At 44.4% G+C, this 25,019-nt stretch overlaps 1 protein-coding gene across 2 annotated transcripts in view; it reads left to right on the forward strand.

Moving 5' to 3' along the window:
• The first annotated feature begins 290 nt into the window (after positions 1 to 290).
• Positions 291 to 25,019, forward strand: part of ACVR1B (activin A receptor type 1B) — a 40,226-nt gene continuing 15,497 nt past the window's right edge. Inside the window, exons 1-3 of one of the 2 annotated variants that reach the window (XM_083728911.1) lie at positions 291 to 568; positions 18,559 to 18,798; positions 23,541 to 23,789. In XM_083728911.1, the coding sequence (XP_083585037.1) occupies positions 469 to 568; positions 18,559 to 18,798; positions 23,541 to 23,789 (589 nt within the window). In that variant the 5' untranslated portion in view covers positions 291 to 468. The remainder of the gene's footprint in view (positions 569 to 18,558; positions 18,799 to 23,540; positions 23,790 to 25,019) is intronic. The other variant, XM_083728910.1, reaches the window with a different exon arrangement.

A 25,019-nucleotide genomic window follows, 5' to 3' on the forward strand; every position in this document is an offset into this window, starting at 1 on the left:
AAATTAAAAAAAATTTTTTTTTTTTAAAAACAAATAGTGTGCTCGCGCGCCGCAAAATCATGCGATCGATTATGCGAGGTGGGGCTTACCTGGTCTGTTCCCCCCCCCCCAATATTTTATTCAAGCTGCTTGCCCACAAACACACTCGCTCCCCTTTGTTCTCCCTCCGCCTTTCCCGTCGGCGGACCCTTTCCCTCTCCCACTCCCCTCTCCTTTAACAAAGGGCCGCTTCCCCTTTAAGCCCCTCGCCGCCTCTCTCGCCCTATCTCCGCGCACTCTCGCGCGCGCATGCGCACACCCCGCCCTCCTCTGGCTGCTGAGGCGCCGCCGCCGCTGCCGCCGCTCTGGTGTCTGCCTCGTCTCGCGCTCGCGCCGCCGCCTCTCGCGCCTCTCTCGCCCCGCGCGAGCTGAGGGCGAAAGCGAGGCTGCCGCCGGTTGCGCCTCAGCTCCTGTCGCGAGGCCGTCGCCATGGCGGGCGGTCCGGCTCGCCGCCCGCGGCCCGTGGGGCCCAAGACGCTGCGGGTGCTGCTCGTCCTACTGGTTTTCGGGGGCCACCGCGGGGCCCAAGGTAAGAAGGGAGGAGGAGGAAGAAGAAGTAAGGGACCTCATCCAACATGGCGGCGGCGGCTTCAGCTCGGGGTGGGGCGTGTAAATATTGGGGCGAAAGAGGGGAGAGCGGAGGCGTCGCGGGGTTGGGGAGGAAGGGTCTCTTGGGTGGAGAGGCGGGGTCCCCATCCCTGAGGGGTGGGGATCTGTCTGTGTGTGAGAGAGAAATCCACCGAGAAATCCACTCAAGCTGTCAGATTATAGGGAGGGGGGTCTGCGGACCCTCCATAGAGGATCAAAAGCCTTTGATCCTTCGCTCCCAGCAGCCGTGGGGCGCGAGGGTTGGGGGGCTGCTTGCTGAGGAGCTGCCATGCCTTAGCAGGGTTGGGGGTTGGGTTTGGGTTGCGAGGTGCAGGCAGAGGATTGGGGGTGGGATGAATGAATGAATTAATTTATTACGGTCATAGACCAGACCGGGGGTGGGATATGGGGTGGGAGTTCTGAAAAAATAATAATAATTATAAAATAAAAATAATTGTGATACATCTAGGGCAGGGCTGTGCGACTTCCAAGAGGCTGCGATCTACAATCACCATAAAAACACTGGCAGGGATCTACCCAGCCCTGATCTAGGGGGACTGGTGGCTTGCATCGAAATCTGGAGCCCGATTCGTCAAGAGAGACAATGGCCAACTGGAGGAACACCTGATTTCCTCGAGGGGTGGAGGGAGGGTTGTGTTTCTTTTTAGGGGCCTTGCAGATCTGTGATGCCTTTCTCGTGTGTTGGGGTGTGTGTAATGGAGGTCACATGAACCCAATCCCTGTTCAGGCTCCTTGCTTCTGCCAACCCCTCTGCAGATCAGACTTGGCGAGGAATGATTTTTAAAAGCATGTTTTTAATCAATAGGCTGGCGTGATGGTTGTTAATTGTGTCAACAAGTATGTAAAACTCCAGAATTTTAACTTCTTTTAAAAAAGGAGGAGACATGGTATGAGACTTAAAGCCCACTATCAGCCCACAGTGGAGTTTCAGTTCACCCCAAATAGCCTGCCTCTGAGAATGTTTTGGTTTCACCATGAAGTGTCCTCAGGGCTGATGACTCTGAGAGTCCCCTTTGCTGTCTTAACAAAGACATCATCAAATAAGGAGCCAGTCAAAAACCAGTTCCTTATTTGCAGACCTGTTTGTTAATGTATTGCAAAGGGAGGTGTGGGGCATCAGCCTTGAGAAGGTCTTGTTTCTTAACAAAGCTTTTGATCAGGTAGGGCTAAGCGTTGTATGCCACTAGACAACTAGTCTGTTTATATATTGATGCATCTCAGGACAACCCAGAGTTTTGTTCAAGAATAATGGTTGGTCAGCACTTGACCCTGAAAAGCCAATTCCTCTTTGAAATGTTGGAATGCGGTGTGAGTGATTTTTGCCACATGTAGAACCAATCAGCTTGTGATAAGATGGCCAGTTCTCAATCATTTCTTGTTATGGATCTCTTTGCTGACCTGGATATCCCAGGTCATGAACTGAGGGCACCTGAGGCAGCCACCTAGCTGAAACCAACCAGGTCTGGGTCAGTGCCCAGATGGGAGAGCTTCTGGGAGCCGTGTGTGTGCTGCTGTCTTGGATTCTGTGATGGGGAAAAACAGGATATAAATGTACTAAATAAATCATCAAGCTACTCAGTCAGTTTACTATATGGCAAAGTCAGCTTAGATATATTGCCCTTCTTTGGGCACTTCCAGAAAGTCTTCTGGGTACAAGAATTTGTTGTGAATAAGGAACACATGTATCCAGCTGGTTTCTTCTGCCAGATAGTTCATGTGGCAAGATATCTCAGTTTCTTGGAAGAGGGAGGACAGAGTCTGGCAATGCCTCATTCAGCTAATTGGAAATTTTGAATTTGGAGAACACTGGTAGCAAGATATTCCCCAGGCCATTTGCAGAGCTGGGTTTATTCTGGTACAAAGATATAAAATGGGTTTTTCAAAGGAGGATGTAAAAAAGATCAACATATAGGGATGGGTGGCAGCATGTTACCTCTAAAGTATGAGTTTGCAGAGGGATAAATACAATCTTACCACTTTCCTGAATGATGATGTCCAAGGCTGTGTGGCTTAATTTCTTTTTTTAAAGGGATGTATTGCCATGGTTTCTGAAGCTTGTTGTTTGCCATTGGAAAGAACACAGCTTTAAAGGGATTCTGCTATCAGGTGTTCCCATCAGTTTTATCTAAAGCCCTGCTCCCTTTTCTGATTAATTAACATTTGCTTTTTAGCATTCAACTCTGTGAACTCGCTTTCCCTTAAATTAAAGTTTTTTTAAAAGGATATGCTACAAGGTTCACATTACAGCCCAGTGTAGAGGAGAGCCGCAATTCTAAAACAATTCCGTTATTAGAACTTAACAAATGAGCAATTTTTTGCTAACAAATAAGCTGCTAACAATAAAAAAAAGAAAATCCAAAAATCTCTGAACCAGACAGTAAGAACAGTAGAAAATGGCAGCATCAAATATAACAGGAGATAAAAATCAATCAGTCAGTCAGTCAGTCAGTCAGTCAGTCAGTCAGTCAATAGCATGCTTAATTTCACCCTAATGCTGCAGTCCTATGCACAGCTAAGCACATAGTAGCTCCACTGAACTCTTCACACCAGTATGCCAGTCCTAAGTAAACATGCCTAGGATTGGGCTACAAATCTCATTTGCTTCTTTCCAATAATTTTATATAGCTAAGTTTTGTGTGTTGAGAAAAACTTAAAAATTATGAGAACATATAAGGTATGGGTGCTTGGATCTTCTGACTACTGTACATGATACAGGAACTAACAAATGAGAATCCAATGAAATTGACAGTAATAATATTTCTTCATAGGATTGTTGTGATATTTTGGTCTTTTTAATCCTTCATCTCTTAGTTGAGTTCTCAGTTCATTTGTTCCAGCTTTGGGTTGTTCAAACCAATTTTTAAAAATATCCAGATTGCCAGCATAAGGTGAAACTGGATTTCAGAAGAGCTAGTGGGTGCTTATCTAACTGTTAAATGTGAAATTATTAGGGAGCAGATTAACTTTGTATGGTGAAGCCTGAGCCTCTCCATTCACGTCACACTTCACTCTGCTCTGAAAAGTTCTTATTGGTTTCCTTCAGATTCATGCCTGTTGAAAAAATAAATAGGAATGGGGAAATTGACTTCCATAGTCTTTGATGCTTTGTTTGGGTTGACAGCAATTGTTTTCAGCAAATGCTGCAATGTACGTTTTTACTAATAGTATTCCTCAGTGAGGTGTGTATGCAGCATGGTTTTATGGGCAAGGAAAAATGTGCAAATAAAAACGGATGTTTGTGAAAAGGTGTGTGCAAGGAACCAATTTTGCCAAGTTGCAAGAGAAAGGGGTGGGTGGGTGAAAGCCAATTTTAAAAGGATAATAGTAAACAGCATGAACTGCTTGAAGCTTACCTGTGGTAATTGGTGTCTCTTTAAGCAACCATAACATGCTTTCTGTGCTCTGCTAATAAGCTTCATTTTCAGTAGCTTTCACTTGTGCTGTATATGTATTTTTACATAGGAATAAAGTAGCCTCCTAATTACTTTGTATGGAAACATAATTCAGCTTGCTGTTTCCGTAGCTTCTGAGCATTCAGTGTCCTGTACGATTAATAAACCTACATGTTTAGAAGCTTAGCTGTTACTTGAAAGTAAAAAGTTGTGGATTCCTTTGCTGATATTTCTCAGAGCAAGGATTTATTTAGTTCAGAATAGAACATAATTTATATTTTATTACTTTCCAAGAAAGATACCACTTAATTGGAAATTGGGTGCACTGTCCAAAAAAACCGTCCTTCAACTTCTTTTCACACATCTTGGCCAGAACCCTGAGATTTTCCTCCCACTTTTGGCCATCTGGTTTGATATCCCAATCTGCATGCTGCTGTGGAAACTGCACTTGTAAATGGCCTCAAGTAAAACTTTAGCCCTGTGGTCAAATAAGCAGTTTAAAGGGTGTCCACGAGTAATATTATTTCTTCTTACACTATTATCCAGAGTGCTTCTCTGCAGTTGCATTCCAGAAGTGCAGACCATAAGGAGATACGGTAATTTCTCTTAAGGCGAGCTTTCACTTAATAGTAAGGGCATAACATAAACAAATTAAAGTGGAGAGTTAGCAGCTCTGCTAAGCCTTTAAAGCAATATTGTATATATAATTTAAGTATTTGAATCAAAACCAATCTTAGTTGCTGTACGTGTTCTTACCGAATTGACCATTTATGAATAAACCCAGAATACTATGGAGCCAATGTGGACTTGCTCAATATTCAAATTAAAATGAGGTTTTTAAAAGGTGCATAATTCTTGAAGAAAGAATAGTTCATAAATCACTCTGTGTGTCTTAGTGCATTCCTATAGTATTATTTTAAACACGGTAAAGTGAAATAACTTGCCTGTTCATAAGCTACTGTCTTACCCAATGCCAATTTCTGCTGCATTCATTGGATAGAATTTTCTCCCCAATCCCTTTGATCTTTTACTCCATACAGATATTTGGTGTTGAATATGTTTGTCTAGGAAATATCTCACTTAATGATTCCAATAATAACCACTTCTAAAAAACAAATCTGTTTGGGGCAGTTTAACATTATCTTGTGTGTACACATTTTAAAATTGTGTCATTTAGCAGGACTTAGGAAGCAACAGCAAGAGATGCTGCAGATTTGTTGTTAGTTGAGATAAAACGTTGGGGCCAACCTACATGTTGCATAATTTTCCTCTGCAACTGTAAGCAACAGAAAGATGGGTGGGAAAGAAAGGTTTAAGCCTTTCCACTCTTAAAAGACTGTTCTCCACTTGCTACTTCCTTCTCCCAACTAATCTTAAAATATGTATCTGTTTCTCTCTGTCCTTTGACTCCTACGAGACTCAGAGCAAAGAGTCCTAATTCTTTGGCTATCAGATGGCACTCTGGGGCAATAAAAAATAGGCCACACATAAACAAGCATTCTTGGTCTGGGATGCTGAACGAGGAGTGGTTTCTTAGCTTCTTGGAATATTTGACCTTAGTTGATTGATGTGACATACCAATCTTATAGGATCTATTCTACCCTAAATTCCTATTTTTGTGATTGCTGCCAAGCAATCAGGAAATATTGCATTAGATCAGGTGTGTTAGTTGCCAGTGAGTTCACGGACCCAGTTTGGAGTGTTGTTTGCTCTCCATTGAGACCTGCTTTTGAGGCCCTGCTTGTAGGCCCACCTCTTGAGAGTAATCAAGTTGGCAAGCATGCAGGAGAAGGCTTTCTTGGTGGCCCTGCATTTGTGGAACTCTGTTCCAACCTGAAGATCAGATAAGAACCATTCCTAGCAGTTTTAAAGCAGACTTTGAAAACATGCAGAAATTCGTGGCGCTGATTTATTCTGATGATACTGTATTTATGGTCTTACTGTTTCTCTTTCATTGTGCTGGCCGCTTTATTATTATTGGTTGCATTAAAGTTTTAAATTCTGTTTTTATGTTTATATATGTATGTTTGTGCATTGTGAGGAAAAGTTACCTTACCTCTTCACTCTTAGCAGTCCTGCCAACAAAAAGAAAGGAGCCACTGCTTCCTAAATTTGAAGAGAAACAGAACTGTAGCATATTTTTTGGACATGGAAAGCTTGTGGAGATCAGTGTTAGAAACTCTCATAATCTAGGTGCCAAATGGCTCCTTAAACCAGGGGTACAGTTGTCAAAACTGAATGCCTAGTTGCCATTTTGGGGGCAGACAGCTCAAAAGTTTTATTTTTCAATACAACTTTTTGGTTCCTGAAATTCATTCTGATTGTGCAAATAAAATATAATAGATAAAATTCTACAGGATGTGTTGCTAGTGTAAAAATAGTCAAGACCCAAGAATCCCTAGGTATGCACCTCCAGATGGTGGAGATGTCAGACACCATCCTGGCACCCAGGCATCTTCACTTGGTTGCAAGTTACCAATAAAGGTAAAGGGACCCCTGACCATTAGGTCCAGTCGTGACAGACTCTGGGGTTGCGGCGCTCATCTCACTTTACAGGCCAAGGGAGCCGGCGTACAGCTTCTGGGTCATGTGGCCAGCATGACTAATCCGCTTCTGGTGAACCAGAGCAGCGCACGAAAACGCCGTTTACCTTCCCGCTGGAGCGGTACCTATTTATCTACTTGCACTTTGACGTGCTTTTTAACTGCCAGGTGGGCAAGAGCAGGGACTGAGCCACAGGAGCTCACCCCGTCACGGGGATTTGAACCGCCAACCTTCTAATCGGTAGGTCCTAGGCTCTGTGGTTTAAGCCACAGCGCCAACCGCGAACCTTGCAACCTTGATGCAGAGGTCTAAATACTCCAAATAAATAATAATAATTTGCCCAGATATTCAATCATGGTTTTGAGGCCAGTTTTAGCCATTCTGTTTAAATGCTATTAATATGCTATGAACGTTGTTTCTGATATTTTATTGCAGTTCTGTGTTGCTCTTTTGCTATTTTACTACTATTTACTATTTTAAAACTATATGAATCCCTGATAGTTTTCTACCAAAGGGTAGTTTATATATTCACCAAGTATGTCTTCATTTTGAAAAGCTCCCTTCAGTGCAGATTGATTGAGTTTGAAGATGCCCCAAGGTGGAATTCAATGCAGTGCTATGTGGGATATGTGTACTGTTGCGCTAGTGGACTTGGTTCCACACACGCAACAACTTAGTTGAATCCCGCCTTTTATTTGTTCTACAGCTTGCTTTGTGGCAGAAGCAAAGTTGAGCTGGGTCTTCTGTCCCTCACTGAACTTGTGTCTTCGCAAGATGAAATCAGTGTCAGCTACTTCACTTCAGCAGAAATGCATACTCTGTAGATCTCTTGAGCAAGAACAAAGCTTTTATTCGGAGGCTCTGAAGCTTAGCTAGGCTTGTTTAAACAGCGTCTTTTGGGGCTGTGTCTGTCTTGGAGCAGAATGTCAGACACAGACATGCCAAACAGACAGAAATACAATTCCCACCAAGCTTGTGTTACACCTTTCTTTCAGTGCATCTTTAGACATTTTATCACAGATGTAGATAAAGATCACATGAACCTTATTGTGTCCAACCCAGGAATTTTGTTTTAATTAAGTGGATTATATGTTCCACTTTATAAATGGTGTCTCTACCCTGCTTCCAAGTTAACTACTAGAAAAAGTCTGGTCTGAATTTTGCTTTTGTTCAGTTATTTCTTTTATTGAGCTTGCCCAAACATTCCCAGCTGCACTTTCCATCATTCTGTTAAAAGAACCTGCCACTGGCCTCTTAAGTACCTGTTGGATTCTGAGCATGCAACATTCTCCAAGGTGAAATAATTGTTATAATACCAACTTTTCTTTTGCTTTTATTGACACGGGGAGAATTTTTTCCCTGTCACTAGTCAAAACTTGAAGTGCCAGAACTGCACAAGTTGCTTTCTAATCCCTCTCTCTCTCTCTCTCTCTCTCTCTCTCTCTCTCTCTCTCTCTCCCCTCCCCCCCCCCATGTTTCCTTCTGCTTTGGGGTGTTAAGGCTGACGTACCTGTTTCATGTGAAATCACCAACCTTGGCCAACAGGGCTGCATTATCAAGGTGTTGCAGACAAGCAAGGATTTCATAGTATTTTTTTTATTTCATAAAAAATGCAGTTTATAAAGAGAATGACAAAGTGTATCACAATTTAAAATAAAACAGTACCGAAGGCCGATTAAGGTACCTTTAAACCCCAGACTAGACTTATCCAAAATATGGACAGCTATGCAAACCCTTCTGCTAATTGGTACCTCTTACTTGAGGTATATTCACTCCCCATTCCCCCCCCCCTTCTAAAATATTAAATCAGTTATAAGGTTAGCTGCCGGACACAACCTTAGAGCATATTGAAGAGGAATTGCAGAAGGCCTTTAAGCCGTTCCTATCCACCTGCAGTAAACATTGGCATGTAAAACACTACCTCCGGCAAAGAAGCTTTTGTAAATTGGAGGAGAGTCGGTTCAGTGCGGTTGGTGGACAAGTGATTTAACACAGGCAAGCAAGTTGGTGTATATTTTTGTTGGTTAGAAATATAAGGGACTTGGGAGCCCTTTTCCAGCAAGGAAACTTTATTGCAGTGAACAATTGGGCTGGAAAATAAGCTCAACCACTTATGTAAGAAAAATTTGACGTACAGTATTTGATTTAGAGGATATCCTGCCCAGTCCCAAGTGAAGAGTGGGGAAAAGCTTCACATTTTTGCATTTTGTACAAAAACATCTAAGACCTGGCCTTTGGTGTATTTAAGACAAGGGTGGGGAACGTCTAGCTTATATGACAAATGAGGTCCTCCAGACCACCTAATTTGACGCACGAGACAATTTTTGGCCAATTATATCAACTCTCCGGTATGATTCAGGTTTGAACGAAAATGATTAAGAACTTAGAAAAAAATCAAACAAGTCGAAGGGTTTTTTGTGACTCTGTGTATGTGTGTATTCATTCCAACATTATCAAACGAATGATAACATTTTGCATCATGCTTTTAAGATAAATAGGAATAACACATTCTTGAAAGCAAGACAGAGAAAACCAAGGCACTAAAGTATGAAATGAGATAAAATGCTAGAGATCTCATAAGTTTATCATCTGTATTGTTTGGGTAACTTCTTTGTTTTGTAAATAGTGGCTACAGCCTTGAAAATTTGTATTTGCATTTTGTAGTTTTGATTTGCAGGACAGGTAAACCCACGACTGCCAAGGAACAATTGGGATGTCACAGCTTAGAGTGCACTCCCAATTATTTATTTGCAACAAGGCTTGAATTCAGTGCTGTTAAAATTCAGCACCAAATGCAAGTCCTGTTGATTTCCAGTAGAATCAGATTGGCAAGTGGGAGGACAAAAGTGTTTTCCCACCTTAATATAAGAATATATTCTCTTCTCTACCTGGTGTATCTGTTCCTCATTTTTATTCTTGCTTTCCTAAGTCTAACATCTGGGAAAAGCTCTGGGAAAAGAAAGCATGTGTCTCGGGTTTGTTTATATATCATTCTCCCAGATAATTTGTAAAACCTGTGATATTACTAATTATCAGATGACTCAGTAATATATAGGAAAATTAGCTACCTATAGCACATGACTGGCTTTCAAAGATAACAATTGCAGTTTTTAATTTGTGGTATTTCTGTTTGTATGACTATTTTGTACAGCAGTATGAAAAGCTAACGTTTCCTCTCCAAACTAGTGCAGTTTCTAATATGGGAGTGCTGTGCCCACACAGGTGCTGTTGTAGACAACACAAGTAAGATACACATGAATACTAATTTGAAGACTTTTTCATGTATAGTTAACAGTAAACCAGTTACTACAGACAAGGTGTCAACTATTACAATCAGATGCTACCCAACGTTGACAGATGTTTCTGTATATTCATGCATATAACAGAATAGACACAGTTAAAACCAAACATTCAGCGGAATCCAGCCAATGGGCATTCAGGGTTCTGTACATGCTTAGCATGGATGGTCTAGACGTTTTGTGTCAGAGAACAGGACATGTTTGTATCATCTATTTAGTATGCCAAGCAGAGCCAGGACTTTAACAGGCATTAACCCATTAAGAAGACTTGCTACAAGTCTAGTAGTGCACTGATTACATGGCAGAAGTGTTGGACAAGTCACTGTCGTAGCTTAAAGCTACTTCACAGGGTTATTGGATCTATAAAATGAGATGACAACATTTTTGTCATCTTGCACTCCTTTCAAGGGGAGAATACAAGCAGGCTCCCAAAGGTTGTATTCTTAAAATAGAAAGCCCTGATATTGACAATCCAGAATCGTAGACTCTGGGTTGCTTGTTTTCATGCATCTGCTGGTCTTTTAAAGCGCATGTTAGTCACTTTAAGGTGTTTAAGTAACAACATGGGCTGAACTGCATATATTCTTCAAAGCAGAAATAAACCAAATGGAATTGCTCGTAATGGTGGCCGTTTTGCCATTACAAAAAATAAAAAAGATCCCTCCTTTCTTTCCACTCCCCACTGCTTGGAATTTAAAATTGTGTTTGCACTTTCTGGATGATCAGGAAGAGAGAACTAGAAAATTGCCCCTTTATTTCTTATCTCTTCAATTTAATCTTGTCTCCAACTTGCACCGTACCAACAATAATTTGTTAGACTTTCATTTGTTGTCAGAATCAAAGTCACTTAATGGCTCTGTAGTAAAGGAAGTATACTCAAAAACCCGTTGTTTCTCTTAACTAAAATTAGGAGTGAAAGTTTCTACTGTTGCCTTGCATAGCTGCATTCTCAGAGAGTTTTTGAGAAGGCAGCACAGCTGCCGCCGAAAACTGATTAACCTAAAGACCATCAACAGTCTCAACCTTAATTGAGTTGTTTGAATTTTCATATTAAAATGAGGTCTCCCCTTCAAAATAATTCAAATGCATAGTATCTCTCTCCATCTTGGAACAGCAGAGTCTTTTTGTCTTCAATTTCCTTTTTCCAATCCCAAAATAGAAAGGATATCTGCCTGTGCCAGACAGCAGGGCTGAAGTACTAATCTATGTTTATCTCTTGTGAACTACTATTGAAAACTTTATTTTTAACTTCTTCTGTTAGTTTGTAACTGATTCTTCTTAATAGCTTACCTTCCATAACTCTTACATTAGCCCAGTCAAAAACCTACTCAGGTGGGATCTTCATTACCTTGTAATGCAGCCCCTGTCTTGCAGCTTACTGGTCCTGTTAGAGAGGGAAACTCAGAAAGCCGCATCCAGTTGAAACTGCAAGGTGAAGATGCGAGACCTTAATGTACCGTATTTTTCTCTCTATAGGACACATTTTTGCCCTCCAAAAATTAAGGGAAATGTGTGTGCGTCCTATAGAGCAAATGCAGGCTGCGCGGCTAAGCCCAAAGCCAGAACAGGGAGATGGAGCGCTGCAGAGCGCTCCGTCTCGCTCTTCTAGCTTGGGGCTAGCTGCGCAAAGCCTCTGCAGGGCAGCGGGGTGCCTTCACCCCGCTGCCCTGCAGAGGCTAGAAGGGCTGTCCCCGAAGCCAGAACAGCGAGACGGAGCGCTGTGGAGCGCTCCATCTCGCTGTTCTAGCTTGGGGATGGCTGTGCAAAGCCACCGCAGGGGCCCTGCGGAGGCTCCAAAGGCTGTCCCCGAAGCCTGAAGCCTTTGGAGCGCAGCAGGAACTTGTGCTGCGTTCCAAAGGCTTCAAGCATCTTTGAGGCTTTTGGGGGGGGGAAGCAGCGCTTCCGCCCACAGCCAGCCCCAAAGAGCAGGTCAAAAGGAACCTGAAGCCTCCGGAGCCCAGAGGGAACTCCCGCCGCGCTCCAGAGGCTTCGGGTTGCCTTCACTGAAGCCTGGAGAACAAGAGGAGTCAGTGCGCACCGACCCCTCTTGCTCTCCAGGCTTCCAAGGTAGCCACCTGAAGCCTCCAGAGCGCAGCGGGAAGTCCCGCTGCGTTCCGGAGGCTTTGGGTGAATGCACCTTGAACACACCTTGTTTTAGAGGGGGAGAACAAGAAAAAAAAATTCCCTGTTCTCCCCCTCCTATGGTCTGGTGCGTCCTATAGAGCGAAAAATACGGTAATTACAAGGTTGGTATTTAGCCAGTTTCCCCCCTGGGAGTTCACCAAGACTATAGATGTCACTCTCTGCCTGTCAGGCCAGTGTGCTAGGCTAGAGCTTTCACTGTGGTGCTGATACAGAAGACTGTCTGCGTACACATCATCACTTCCTGCAACATCTTGGATATTTCCTTAGAACCACCGTTCCAGGGCTTGACCTGGGCCTGACCCTGCTTAGGTTGTCAGATGTATTCATTGCCTCTGAAGGGTATTCTGAACTGACTTGACAGTGTGATAACATCTTCCTAAGGATTGGAGGAGTTTGTTGTTAAGAGCGGGCAATAGTTAATCACAGAGCTTTTCCTTTCTCCCTTTTAAAAGTTGCAACCAACTTTTTGCCTTGAACTCCACACTGCAGGTACATACATGCTCTTTATCCCCTCTGGGGAAACCCGATCTGATGACAGCTGTAGAAAGTATGGCGTGCTCATTACGTGCACCCACCCTTCTCCTTGACATTATTATATTCATCCTTGCTGTTTCGGGATTTGGCTGCATTTTCTTTTCCAGCCACCTTGTGAGAAGAACAGCTTTTGCTTGGAGGCTTGAGATACGAAAATTGGCAGCTGCCTTGCATTTGAATAAAGGGTAGAATGCAGTCTTTATCCCGTAGTGTAGCAAGTGGCTGTTGCTTCATAGAAAACAAGTGGCATCATGTACCTGCGAGATTCAGAATGGAATTATGTGCATTCTTGGCAAATGTGTCTTCTCAAACTTGCTTTTTCTGATATATGAATGCAAGGTGAGAACATTTATAAGGGAGAAATGTTGGGCGGGAGGCTGTAATTCATTCTGTGTGTCCCTGTTCTTTGTAAATCCTCTACCCCCTGAAATCCGTAAGTCAGGGTTATTTCCTGTTTTCAGCCCTGTTAAGGGAATAACTGATCAAGAAGTCCTGGAGTACATTTGCATAGGAGAACAGGACGGGGGGGGGGGCGTGTCTTCCAATTCCCATTCCCTTTTCTATCTTTCCCTTGTAGCACGAGTCTGCTCTCACATGACATTTAATAATAGCATTTATTATATTCATTGCACACTTATACGGCGGAAGACCCACTGAACATAATGGGACTTACTTTGAGTATGATTGCCCTGTAAAATTGTTCAGAGCCTTTTTCTCATTGTCACAGTTGAGAAACCACAACCCAATTGTCCAAGCCATAGTTTAGAGTAGTAAGGAGGTAACATGAGGACATGCGTTCCCTTTCCTTGCATGCCAGTTCCATCTTCAGTTTCATTTTCTTCCAGCCACAGTTTGCTGTGACATTGAATCAGGTAAGCAGGGTAGCACTAACTTCTAAAATCATGGTTTGAAGTGTATTTGAAGTAGTTTGGAAGTTAGCAGCTGTAGTTTGTCTAATTCTCACAGCTGGAGAAAAGCTGTAAATGGAGAAAGGGATTGGGATGTGAGGAGGAAGGAAGAGAGTGGAAGCCTGTGCCACATTGCCATCCTTCAAAACCATAGTTTGGAGGATTACCGTATTTTTCGCACGATTGGACGCACCGGACCATAGGGCACATCTAGTTTTTTGGGGGGGGAATAAAGGAAAAATAATTCCTTTAATTCCCCCCCCCCAAAAGCAGGTCAGGGAAACCGAACCAGGTCGAGGAACAGCGGGATAGTGGCGCTGCGCCTCCCTGCTGTCCCCCAAGCTTGTGGGGCTGGCTGATGTCTGCCTGGCACGCGGGGCGATCTGCTTCAGGGCGCCCCACCCGCCAGGCAGCAGGCTGCTATCCGCAGCTTGGGGAGCCTTGCGGGGAACTCCTGCAGGGCTCCTCACACTGCGGATGTCTGCCCGGCGCGAGGGGCGCCCTGAAGCAGAGCGCCCCACCCGCTGGGCGGCAGGCTGCTATCTGCAGCTTCGGGAGCCCTGTGGGGAACTCCTGCAGGGCTCCGCACGCTGCGGATGTCTGCCTGGCGCGAGGGGCGCTCTGCTTCAGGGTGCCCCACCCGCCGGGCGGCAGCCTCCTATCCGCAGCGTGGGGAGCCTTGCGGGGAACTCCTGCAGGGCTCCGCACGCTGCGGATGTCTGCCCGGCACGAGTGGCGCTCTGCTTCAGGGCGCCCCACCCGCCAGGCAGCAGGCTGCTATCCGCAGCTTGGGGAGCCTTGCGGGGAACTCCTGCAGGGCTCCTCACGCTGCGGATGTCTGCCCGGCGCGAGGGGCGCTCTGCTTCAGGGCGCCCCACCCGCCGGGCGGCAGGCTGCTATCCGCAGCGTGGGGAGCCCTGTGGGGAACTCCTGCAGGGCTCTGCACGCTGCGGATGTCTGCCCGGCGCAAGGGGCGCTCTGCTTCATGGCGGCTCACCCGCCGGGCGGCAGCCTCCTATCCGCAGCGTGGGGAGCCTTGCGGCGAACACCTGCAGGGCTCCCCACGCCCCGGATGTCTGCCCAGCGCGAGGGGGGCTCTGCTTCAGGGTGCCCCACCCGCCAGGCAGCAGGCTGCTATCCGCAGCATGGGGAGCCCTGCGGGGAACTCCTGCAGGGCTCCCCACGCCCCAGATGTCTGCCCGGCGCGAGGTGCGCTCTGCTTCAGGGCGCCCCACCCGCCGGGTGGCAGGCTGCTATCCGCAGCGTGGGGAGCCCTGTGGGGAGCTCCTGCAAGGCTCCCCACGCTGCGGATGTGTTCCTGAAGCGCCCGACGCTCTGGGAAGCAGGCTGCTATCCGCAGCGTGGGGAGCCCTGCGGGGAACTCCTGCAGGGCTCCGCACGCTGCGGATGTGTGCCCGGCGCGAGGAGCGCTCTGCTTCAGGGCGCCCGACGCTCTGGGAAGCAGGCTGCTATCCGCAGCCTAGACATCCCTGCGGGACCTCCCGCAGGGCTGCCTAGGCTGTGGATGTGTTCCCGAAGCACTGGGCGCTCTGCTTTTAGGGCGCCCGACGCTCCGGGAAGCAGGCTGCTATCCGCAGCCTAGACACGCTAGCGGAGCGCTAATCCCGAAGCTTGGGGCGTGCGGAGCTCAGCGCCCCCAAGCTTCTGGGTGCCGGCAAGGTCTAGACGGCTAGCAGAGATCTTGCCGGCACCCAGAAGCTTGGGGCGCGCTGAGCTCCGCACGCCCCAAGCTTCGGGATTGATGCAGCGCTCCGCTAGCCGTGGGAGAGCTGGGTCTCCCACGGCTAGCGGATAGCTTCCTGAAGCCTGGAGAGCCAGAGGGGTCGGTGCGCACCGACCCCTCTCACTCTCCAGGCTTCAGCGAAAGCCTGCATTCACTCCATAGGAAGCACACACATTTTCCCTTGCTTTTTAGGAAGGAAAAAGTGTGTCCTATGGTGCGAAAAATACGGTATCTAAATTCATGTGTGATCTCAGCAATCCTTAATACAACTCTGCAATGTGGGTCCCTACTGTACTTTGCTGAAGAGAGCTGAGAGAGTGTGGCTTGCCCTAGGCTGCCGGGGGAGTTTGTGGTACAGTTTATGTTGAAAGCCTATATCCAGATGTCAGAAGCAACCTATTAATTTATTTATAAAATGTATTCATATACAGCTGTATCAAAAAAAATCGCAGCAGTCTACAGCAATATAACAACACATAAAACCAAATGAGAACATCGTAAAAGGTTAAAAACAAGTTAAAAGCAAAAAGAAATTAAAAACAAACATCAGTAGACCATTGTGGGGGATGCAATCTTAATTGCCCAGCAGAACAGAAAAGTTTTCAGCAGGAATTGAAAAGTTGGCACAGAAGGCGCCCTCTGAATCTCTAATGGTAGGGTATGGGGCTGATGACACGAAAGGCTTGATTTCTCACTGTTGTCAAACAAGCCTCACCAGCTCAGGAGTGACCAAAGACACTCCTGCAGATGATCTTGGTGATCAAGCTGGAATATAAGGGTTCTGGAGATCCCTGAGGTATCCTGGAACCATCCTGTTCAGGGTTTTGTAAATCAGTACAAGAACCTTGAACCTGGCTCGGTAGCAGATGGGCAGTCAGTGCAGCTGTTTTAACAATGGTGTCACACGTTCTTGACCAGAAACTCACATCAGCAGTCTGGCTGCAGCATTCTGCAGCAGCTGAAGCTTCTGAACCAAGGGCAGCCCCACATAGAGCGCATTACAGTAATCTAGCCACAAGGCTACAGTGGTCAGTTTATCCCTGTCCAGGAATGGCCATAGTTGGCAAACTGGATGAAACTGGTCAAAGCCACAGAATAAATTTGGGCCTCAAATGACAAAAGTGTAGCCAAGCAGTGCACTTGCTCCTTCAGAGGGAGTGCAACCCCATCCAGAATGGGTAGCTCGCCAATTTTCCAAACATGGAAACCGCCTTCCTAAAGAGCCGCTACCTTTCCAGGATTTAAACAGTTTATTGGCCCTCATCCTGTCCACCAAGACACTGTTCCAAAGCTTTCACAGCCTCTCCCGAGTCAGATGTTATGGAGAAGCAGAACTACATGTCATCAGCATATTGGCAATACATCGCTCCAGAACTCCTAATGACCACACCCCATGGCTTCATATAGATATTAAATACCACTGGGGAAGAATTGTACCCTGCAGAACCCCATAGCACAAATGCCATGGGGCTGAGGAACACTCACCCAGTGCTTTTCTCTGGACACGACCTTGAATACAGTTGCACCTCGGCTCCCAAATGCCTTGGGAGTTAAACGGTCCGGCTCCCAAATGGTCGAAAACTGGAAGTGAGTGTTCTGGTTTTTGAACTTTTTCGGGAAGCTAAATGTTTGGCACAGCTTCCGCTATTGTTTCCAGCACGCCTGCACAATCGGGAACCAATCGGAAGCCGCGCCTTGGTTTCCGAACTTTTCAGAAGTTGAATGGACTTCTGGAACGGAGTCCGTTCGACTTCCGAGTTATGTCTGTATATTAATGTAACCACTGTGATATACTTATTGGGATCTCACACTTACCGGTAACTGTTTGCAGTTACTGCCACGATCCTTTTTGAGTTGACTTAACCAAAGTGGTGCAGGCTGACCTGCCACCGTGTGTCCTCAGTTGATGTTTTTGGTTTTTCTGGACTTCCCCACCCCAACTGCTTTGCCATGGTAAACAGTATATTGGAGTTATTTTTAAAAATTGTTCTAGAGAATGAATTGCGGCTTCAGATAACTTCTTGGTACTGTACTAAAGCTTATTGATGGCTTTAAAGTTTCCCAATAACAGGCAGGATGCTGGGTCTTTCACTGCAGATAGCAGTTTGAATCCAGTCTTTGTCATTGATATTCAACCCAGCTGTTCAGTATCTTACAGGAAATGAACCTGTCCTTTTCAGGGGTGGATAGTGGGGGGTGGGGGTGTTTTGTTTAATGGGAGGTGTTTTGCATGGTAATACATTGATTTTATATATATATATATATATATATATATATATATATATATATATAAAATGTGTGTGTGTGTGTGTGTGTATGTATATATATAAAAAGGTAAAGGTACCCCTGCCCGTACGGGCCAGTCTTGACAGACTCTGGGGTTGTGCGCCCATCTCACTTAAGAGGCCAGGGGCCAGCGCTGTCCGGAGACACTTCCGGGTCACGTGGCCAGCGTGACATCGCTGCTCTGGCGAGCCAGAGCCGCACACGGAAATGCCGTTTACCTTCCCGCTGGTAAGCGGTTCCTATTTATCTACTTGCACCCGGAGGTGCTTTCGAACTGCTAGGTTGGCAGGCGCTGGGACCGAGCAGCGGGAGCGCACCCCGCCGCAGGGATTCGAACCGCCGACCTTTCGATCGGCAAGCCCTAGGCGCTGAGGCTTTTACCCACAGCGCCACCCGCGTCCCGATATGTATATATATAGTCTAGTTGAAATTCTCAACAAAGGGCCCGTATCTCAGCAGATTTGCTTCTCTTGCACTTAAAGATAGTCTGGTGGAGCAGAAAAAAATTAGCTGAAAAGAATGCCGTGATAGTCAGTGTCCAGCATGGGATATTATGAAGCACTGATATTTATTTAAAAATATCTTTCTAAATGCTTTATTTTGCAGTTGGCTGATTGAGGTAGCTAAGCCCACATATATTTTCAGTAGTTCATACATGTATTGGGAAAGTGCATCAGTTTGAGAGATTCTCCAAACTGAATTTACTGAAGAGTCCTTAAGTATGGGAGTGTTTTCTATAAAGAGTAGCTATGAGTGAGAGGCTTGTCTTATTCCTGGGGGCAATATAGAATTATAGGAACTAGGAACTGAATGAGTCATTCTTTTATGGATTTTAGCAGATGGGAAATCTGAGAACATAACAGTAAATGTTGGACATGTAGTCTTGGCCTATTTGTGTTCAAAACGTTCTGTAATGTTACTGGTCCTGCTTTAAAGCCAGGTTCATCTTGGTGAAACTTTGGAGCAATCTGGAGTCCCATCTCAGGGTAGTGGGACCACAGGTTGTGCTTCGGCTGGGAGTTTGCTAACAAGAGCGTTCTTTTTCTGTGTCTCTTCAGCTTTATTGTGTGAGTGCAACGAATGCAACCAAGGTAACACTACATGTGAAACAGATGGAGCCTGCATGGTCTCAATAACAAATGTGAATGGACTGATGCATCATGTCCGAACCTGTATCCCTAAGGCCAAGCTGATACCTGCTGGAAAACCCTTCTTCTGCCTGAGTTCAGAAGATGTGCGCAATACACACTGCTGCTATGAAGACTACTGTAACAAAATTGATCCTCTGGTACCCAGTGGTAAGTAAGCTGAAGGGAAGAGTGCAGTGTGTGGGTCTCTTAAAATACAATTTTTGAAACATCTGATTTTATTCTTGGTGCTGTGCTTGCTAAATCCAGCACCAGTATTTCTCTTTTTTGTTTTATAATACCAAAAGCATCATGGGGGTATTTTATTATTTATTTATTTATTGGGGGGGGGGTATTTTTTAATTGCTAATATTTATTGACCACTCTTCAGACATGGCTGTCAGAGCACAATATCCATTTCTCATATAAGAGGATGAGAAAACCATTCTTTTTTCCGCAACTCTCACTTTTTCCCCCCTTTGGAAGTTGGGCTGGATAGATGAGCAATACTCCATTCTGAAATAGTAGGGTACAGGCAGATTTAGTATCCTTCCTCTTTTTATGAGTTTGGTAGGAGAGCACACAACCATGGAATACATTTTTTGAAAAATATGCAGTAAAAGTTCACAAAATGGAGTGGGCTAGTGGTTTTGCTGTCACTAATGGCATTGCAAATACATGCCCATGACTCTTGTACAACCACATTCCATTTTTAGAAAAGCCAAAAGCAACAGATGCACTATTTTGAAAGCCAGCACCACATTCTTAGTGACACAATTTTGGAGCTTGAGTAGAGGGAAAATGTGATTAGCCCCACAACAGAATCCAGTCTCAAGGGAAATTATTTATGCCAGGGGTAGGCAACCTAAGGCCCGGGGGGGCGGATGTGGCCCAATCGCCTTTTCAATCCGGCTGTGGATGGTCCAGGAATCAGCGTGTTTTTACATGAGTAGAATGTGTCCTTTTATTTAAAATGCATCTCTGGGTTATTTGTGGGCCCTTTCTGGTGTTTTTACATGAGTAGAATGTGTGCTTTTATTTAAAATACATATCTGGGTTATTTGTGGGACATAAGAATTTGTTCATTCCCGCCCCCCTCAAAATATAGTCCGGGCCACCACATGGTCTGAGGGATGGTGGACCAGTCCACAGCTGAAAAAGGTTGCTGACCCCTGATTTAAGCTGTGTATCAGAGGGGCAACAGCCATATTAAGAAGCTGATCAATTAGATTTATTAAATTTATATGCCACTTCCTGTTCCAAAATGTCCTGAAATGATTTACTACCGGAATGAAAATGCAATAATAAAAATACATAAGCGTATTAAAAACGTAATTATAATACAGATATCCAGTCATTTGTTCTGCTCAAATGTCTGGGAAAATATAAGCGTCTTTGCCTGGCACCACAACATTGAAAAAGTTGATGCCCGGCTGGTCACCTTGGGGAGAGCATTCCATAGATAGGCAGCTGCTACACAAAGGGTCATTCTCTTGTCGCCACCCTCTGGACCTCCCGCAGAGGTGACACACACAAAAAGGCCTCTGATGTTGATATGGGAAAGATAGTCCTTTTGGTATGCAGATTCTGAGCTGTATAAGGCTTTAAATGTCAAAATTACCACCCTCTTGAGATTGAGCAGTTCCAAAACCAGAGCTGAACCTGTTTTTCATCTGGAACTTTAATATCAGGATTCTGATAAACCTTCTTGGAACACTGTTATTAAACTGTATGATAATGGCTTGAAAAAGTTAATTCAAACTTCGACAGAAATCAAGCCTTGATGGTTCACCTACCTAGTTTTTATCTATTTTTTATCAGATATATATAAAAAATTATCTATATTTTATATTTTATCTATAGATAAAATTTTATCTATATTTTATCTTATTTTTTATCAGAAATACATAGGGAATGAAGACTTCATTTCCTGAGTGTTTCTGGTGAAAGTCAGATAAAAACTTCTGACTTATTTATTTATTTTGCTTTTCAGTTGCAGTAGGGAGTGGTTAACCAAACGTGGGGATTTTCTTTTTAAATTAGTAATTTAAATAAAAAATTAGGTTTATGTGCACACTTACAGTAGCTATTTTATTCTTACAGCTGAATACTCTGAAGGCACCTGAGCCTGATATAGTTTCTTAACTGGGATTTTTTTGAATTCTTTATTTGGTTTCATATTTGTGACATTGTATTTAATGTGTTTAGATTTTTTTTCTTGACACCAGAGTTTGATTGGAATTTTATTTTTCTCTTTTGGTATGCGTCTCTGATTATATCCTGACTGTGTTTTTATTGTGTTGTTCTTTTGACGGAAGATAATAAAATATAAATTGGGGGGGGGGGGGAGGAATGGATAAGAACAGTTAGCATTATAAACGCAGATATTATGTGGAACAGCCAAACAGGTTTGAGCAGACATATCCTGCTAGATTTTCATTTAAATACCTTATCCGCCCTTTGGCATATTCACAGCTATGCAGGTTTTAGCACCCTGTTTAGGGCCTAGACAGGAGTTAAATTATGCATGAAATTCCTTGATTGTATATTAGACCCTCTCACTTGAATGCTGCCTCACAGGCTTTTGATCAAGGGTCTAGACAACTCTCATATGACGAAAGCTTACATTGTTTGGGGCTTTTTAGCTTAGACTAAAGGTAAGGGGCTACAGGATAAGAGGTTTATAAACTGGTGTATGGTGTAGAGCAGTGTTTCCCCAACTTGGGCCTCCAGCTGTTTTTGGACTACAACTCCCATCATCCCTAGCTAGCAAGATCAGTGGTCAGGGATGATGGGAAATGTAGTACAAAACAAATGGAGACCCAAGTTTGGGAAACCCTGGTGTAGAGTAAGTAGATGAAAAAGAGGGGGTTTTCCCCTCTTTCTTAAATCTAGACTGCAGAATCATCCAATGATGCTTAATGGTAGGAAATTTGGGACAAACAAAAAGTGCGCACAGCACATAGTTAAATTATGGAATTCACTACCATAAAATGTTGTGGTGGCCACCAACTTGGATGGCTTTAAAAAGGAATTCGCCTTGTCATCCATGAATTTACCTGTTGGTGTTAAATAGACATGAGGGCTCTGTACTGTTTCCAAGGTAGCTTGCCTGCAAGGACCAGTTCAGACCATAGGTGTCTGGTTTGCTACTTTGGGAAACAGGATGATAGGCTGCCCGGCTGCTCTTCTGTTCTTATTTGCAGAGGGTGAAAAGTACACGTGAGAATCCCTTTGGCTCCCCCTCGTGACATCAAGTTCCATTGCAACTCATTGTTCCTGTCAGATCATAGAGAGCCTGTCTGCATGGCAGACTTGACAGAAAAGCAATGTGTTTGTAAAACTTGGGGATTAAGGTTAATGCATATTTACTGTACCTTAAATTCTAATGCTAAACCACACCATGGCTTAGCACAAATGCATGAGCGTGAGGGTTCCTCTATGAGCTAAAGCATGGTTTGACTTAGTGTATCTGCTGAACCTGGACTCATGGCTTGTCTCACTCCAGACAACCATGAATTGTGCGTCGTCCCCCCCCCCCCCCGAAGTTTATTTTGTAATTAGAAAACATATGTAAATTTACACACAAACCACAAGGTTTGTTCTTGAGTTTATAGCTTATGGAGGAGACCAACCACAAGCCCAGATTTGGACAACACATTTGGCCAGACCATGGCTTAGATCTGAGTAGTGCAGCAACAGGAAGGAAGGAAGGAAGGAAGGAAGGAAGGAAGGAAGGAAGGAAGGAAGGAACACACACACACACACACACACACACACACACACACACACACGCTGCCATCTTTTCTCCAGGAAACCACTCACTTATGTGTTTCCTCTAAGCTGTGGTTCAGCTTAGATTGTCTGCACACCATACATTTAAAGCACATTATTTGCCCTGGAGAATCCTGGAAATTGTAACGCTGTGAGGGGTAAACTCATTTCCCAGGATTGCTGGGGAAAGTCATGTGCTTTAAATATATGGTGTGTATGCAGTCTAAGACTTACGTGTGAATTAACTTAAAGCAAAACATTTGGGTTACATAATTAGGAAAGATAAAAAGGGACTATTTTCTCAGCTATGGAAGTTATGCTTAATACGCTTAGCCTGCATATCTACTATGGACTCAACAGCTTTATGTTCTGTTAAGTAGACAATTGCTGCATGTTGGAGTGAAGTTTCTGCTTATGCAAGTAGTTTCTGACTTTCATAAAACATCATAACAGCAAAAGCCACACCTGAGAAGCGCCTTCCTGCCATATAGTTACTTAAGGCCTAAGAGAGCTTTCTTTCAATAGAAGTGAGCAAATTTGCATGATTCTGGGATTTTAAAAAGGGAGTCAATTTGAGTAATAAGCAGTAAACTCTTGAGAGGGGATAAAGGAGATGCTGGTTAAGTCCATGGAAGTAGCTTATGTTACTTTGAAGCAATGCTTGTCTTCTTATTTTGCATCAACATTCCATTAGTTGTCTATATCAGTGTGAGAAGAGACTTCTGAAAACCTAAAGAATGAAAACAAAAATCCCATTCATTTAGACTTTCTTTCAGTATTATAGTGGCCTGATTCAGATATAATGCTGAACCCTGATTTAGTGTTATGAGCAAAAGCCTCCTCCTACCTTCCATTTTCTCCTAACTGCAGTTCGTTTTAATTCAGATGAAATGACAAACTGCAGTTGGTTGAAGACAAGAAGGGGGATGCTCCTGAACTCTGCGATGGAGGAAGGGTGCACATCCTCAGTGTAACCAGTGTAAATTCCTGCCAATATCTTTCATCTCTCTTTGCTCCGTACCTTTGGTTTTCATCATCACAGACCTTTCTGCGCACTTTAAAAATACAACCTAAAATTATTGCATGCATGCTGGTTTTGAATTTGAAGGTGAAACGTTTGTTCTTTGTCTCTCCTCAAGGGCATCGGAAAGATGACGAAACCCCTTCTGCCTGGGGACCTGTGGAGCTTGTGGCTGTGATTGCAGGCCCGGTCTTCCTTGTGTTCGTCATTTTGATCATAGTGGTTTTTGTCTTTCACCACCACCAGCGAGTATATCACAATCGTCAACGGCTGGACATGGAAGATCCATCTTGCGAGATGTGTCTATCCAAAGACAAAACCCTTCAAGATCTAGTGTATGATCTGTCTACCTCTGGCTCTGGCTCAGGTACAAATGCCTTCCTTTTTATGCAACATTTTGTTTTTTTTTAAATGTTGCTAAGCTATGTTATATGGCTCTAATTTTAGTAAAAATGCAGTATATTCACCTTATTATGTTTTTATATATGCTGTAAGCCACCCAAAGTGACTGGGGAAACCCAGCCACAGGGGCGAGGTATAAATAATAAAATTACTATTATTATTAAATCATTTTCTTTAGTATGATGGAATTCTGAAACCATTCTCCTTCTTAGTGTTGCAGTTTAAACAATAGGTGCTGAAAGCAAGTAGCAAGTGGCCCTAAATTGGCTGCTGTTCTCGCCTTCAGTAGGCATTTGTTATGAAGTTAAAGAAGAGAGCGCTTTCTTCCTCAAAGTCAAGTTCTCAGCAGTTATTTTCCTTTCCCTTCTGTTGCACAGCAGGGGTAAAAATGGGCAGGAAAGGAAGGGTGTGCCTTTGCTCCACCTCCTTATGTGCTGCAATAGGTGCCCATGTGACTTATCACCTTCCCAGTGTAGATTATAGTTCAAATCAGGCCTGGCATAGCTGCACTCACATCTGCTGCATATCTTTGGCACAAGTTAGCGTATCATTTTGAGCATTCAAAATGCTTCTCAATATCTCAATAACTGCCAACGACATATAGGATAGATTGTCAGTGTCCCCATTTTGCACACAGGGCTGACTGAGGTTGAGCAATGGGCAAGCCACAAATATGGTCTAGTTGTACCCATTGCTAAAATGGAATCTGAATTGAGAATGTGCCAGTTTTCTACTCATAGGCACCACAAGGGACAATGAAGTTATAAATGGATTGCCTATAGCATAAGGTAAAGGTAAAGGTACCCCTGCCCATACGGGCCGGTCGTGTCCAACTCTAGGGTTGTGCGCCCATCCCACTTCAGAGGCCGGGGGCCAGCGCTGTCCGGAGACACTTCCGGGTCACGTGGCCAGCGTGATGAAGCTGCTCTGGCGAGCCAGCACCAGCACAGTACACGGAAACGCTGTTTACCTTCCCGCTAGAAAGCGGTACCTATTTATCTACTTGCACTTAAGAGTGCTTTCGAACTGCTAGGTGGGCAGGAGCTAGGACCGAAAGACGGGAGCTCACCCCGACGCGGGGATTCGAACCGCCAACCATACGATCGGCAAGCCCTAGGCACTGAGGTTTTACCCACAGCGCCACCCGCGTCCCAATAGCATGGTCAGATGCAAAAGAGACAGGGTTCCTGCATGA

The sequence above is a fragment of the Podarcis gaigeae genome (assembly GCF_964106915.1).
Source record: "Podarcis gaigeae genome assembly, chromosome: 2".
NCBI lineage: Eukaryota > Metazoa > Chordata > Lepidosauria > Squamata > Lacertidae > Podarcis > Podarcis gaigeae.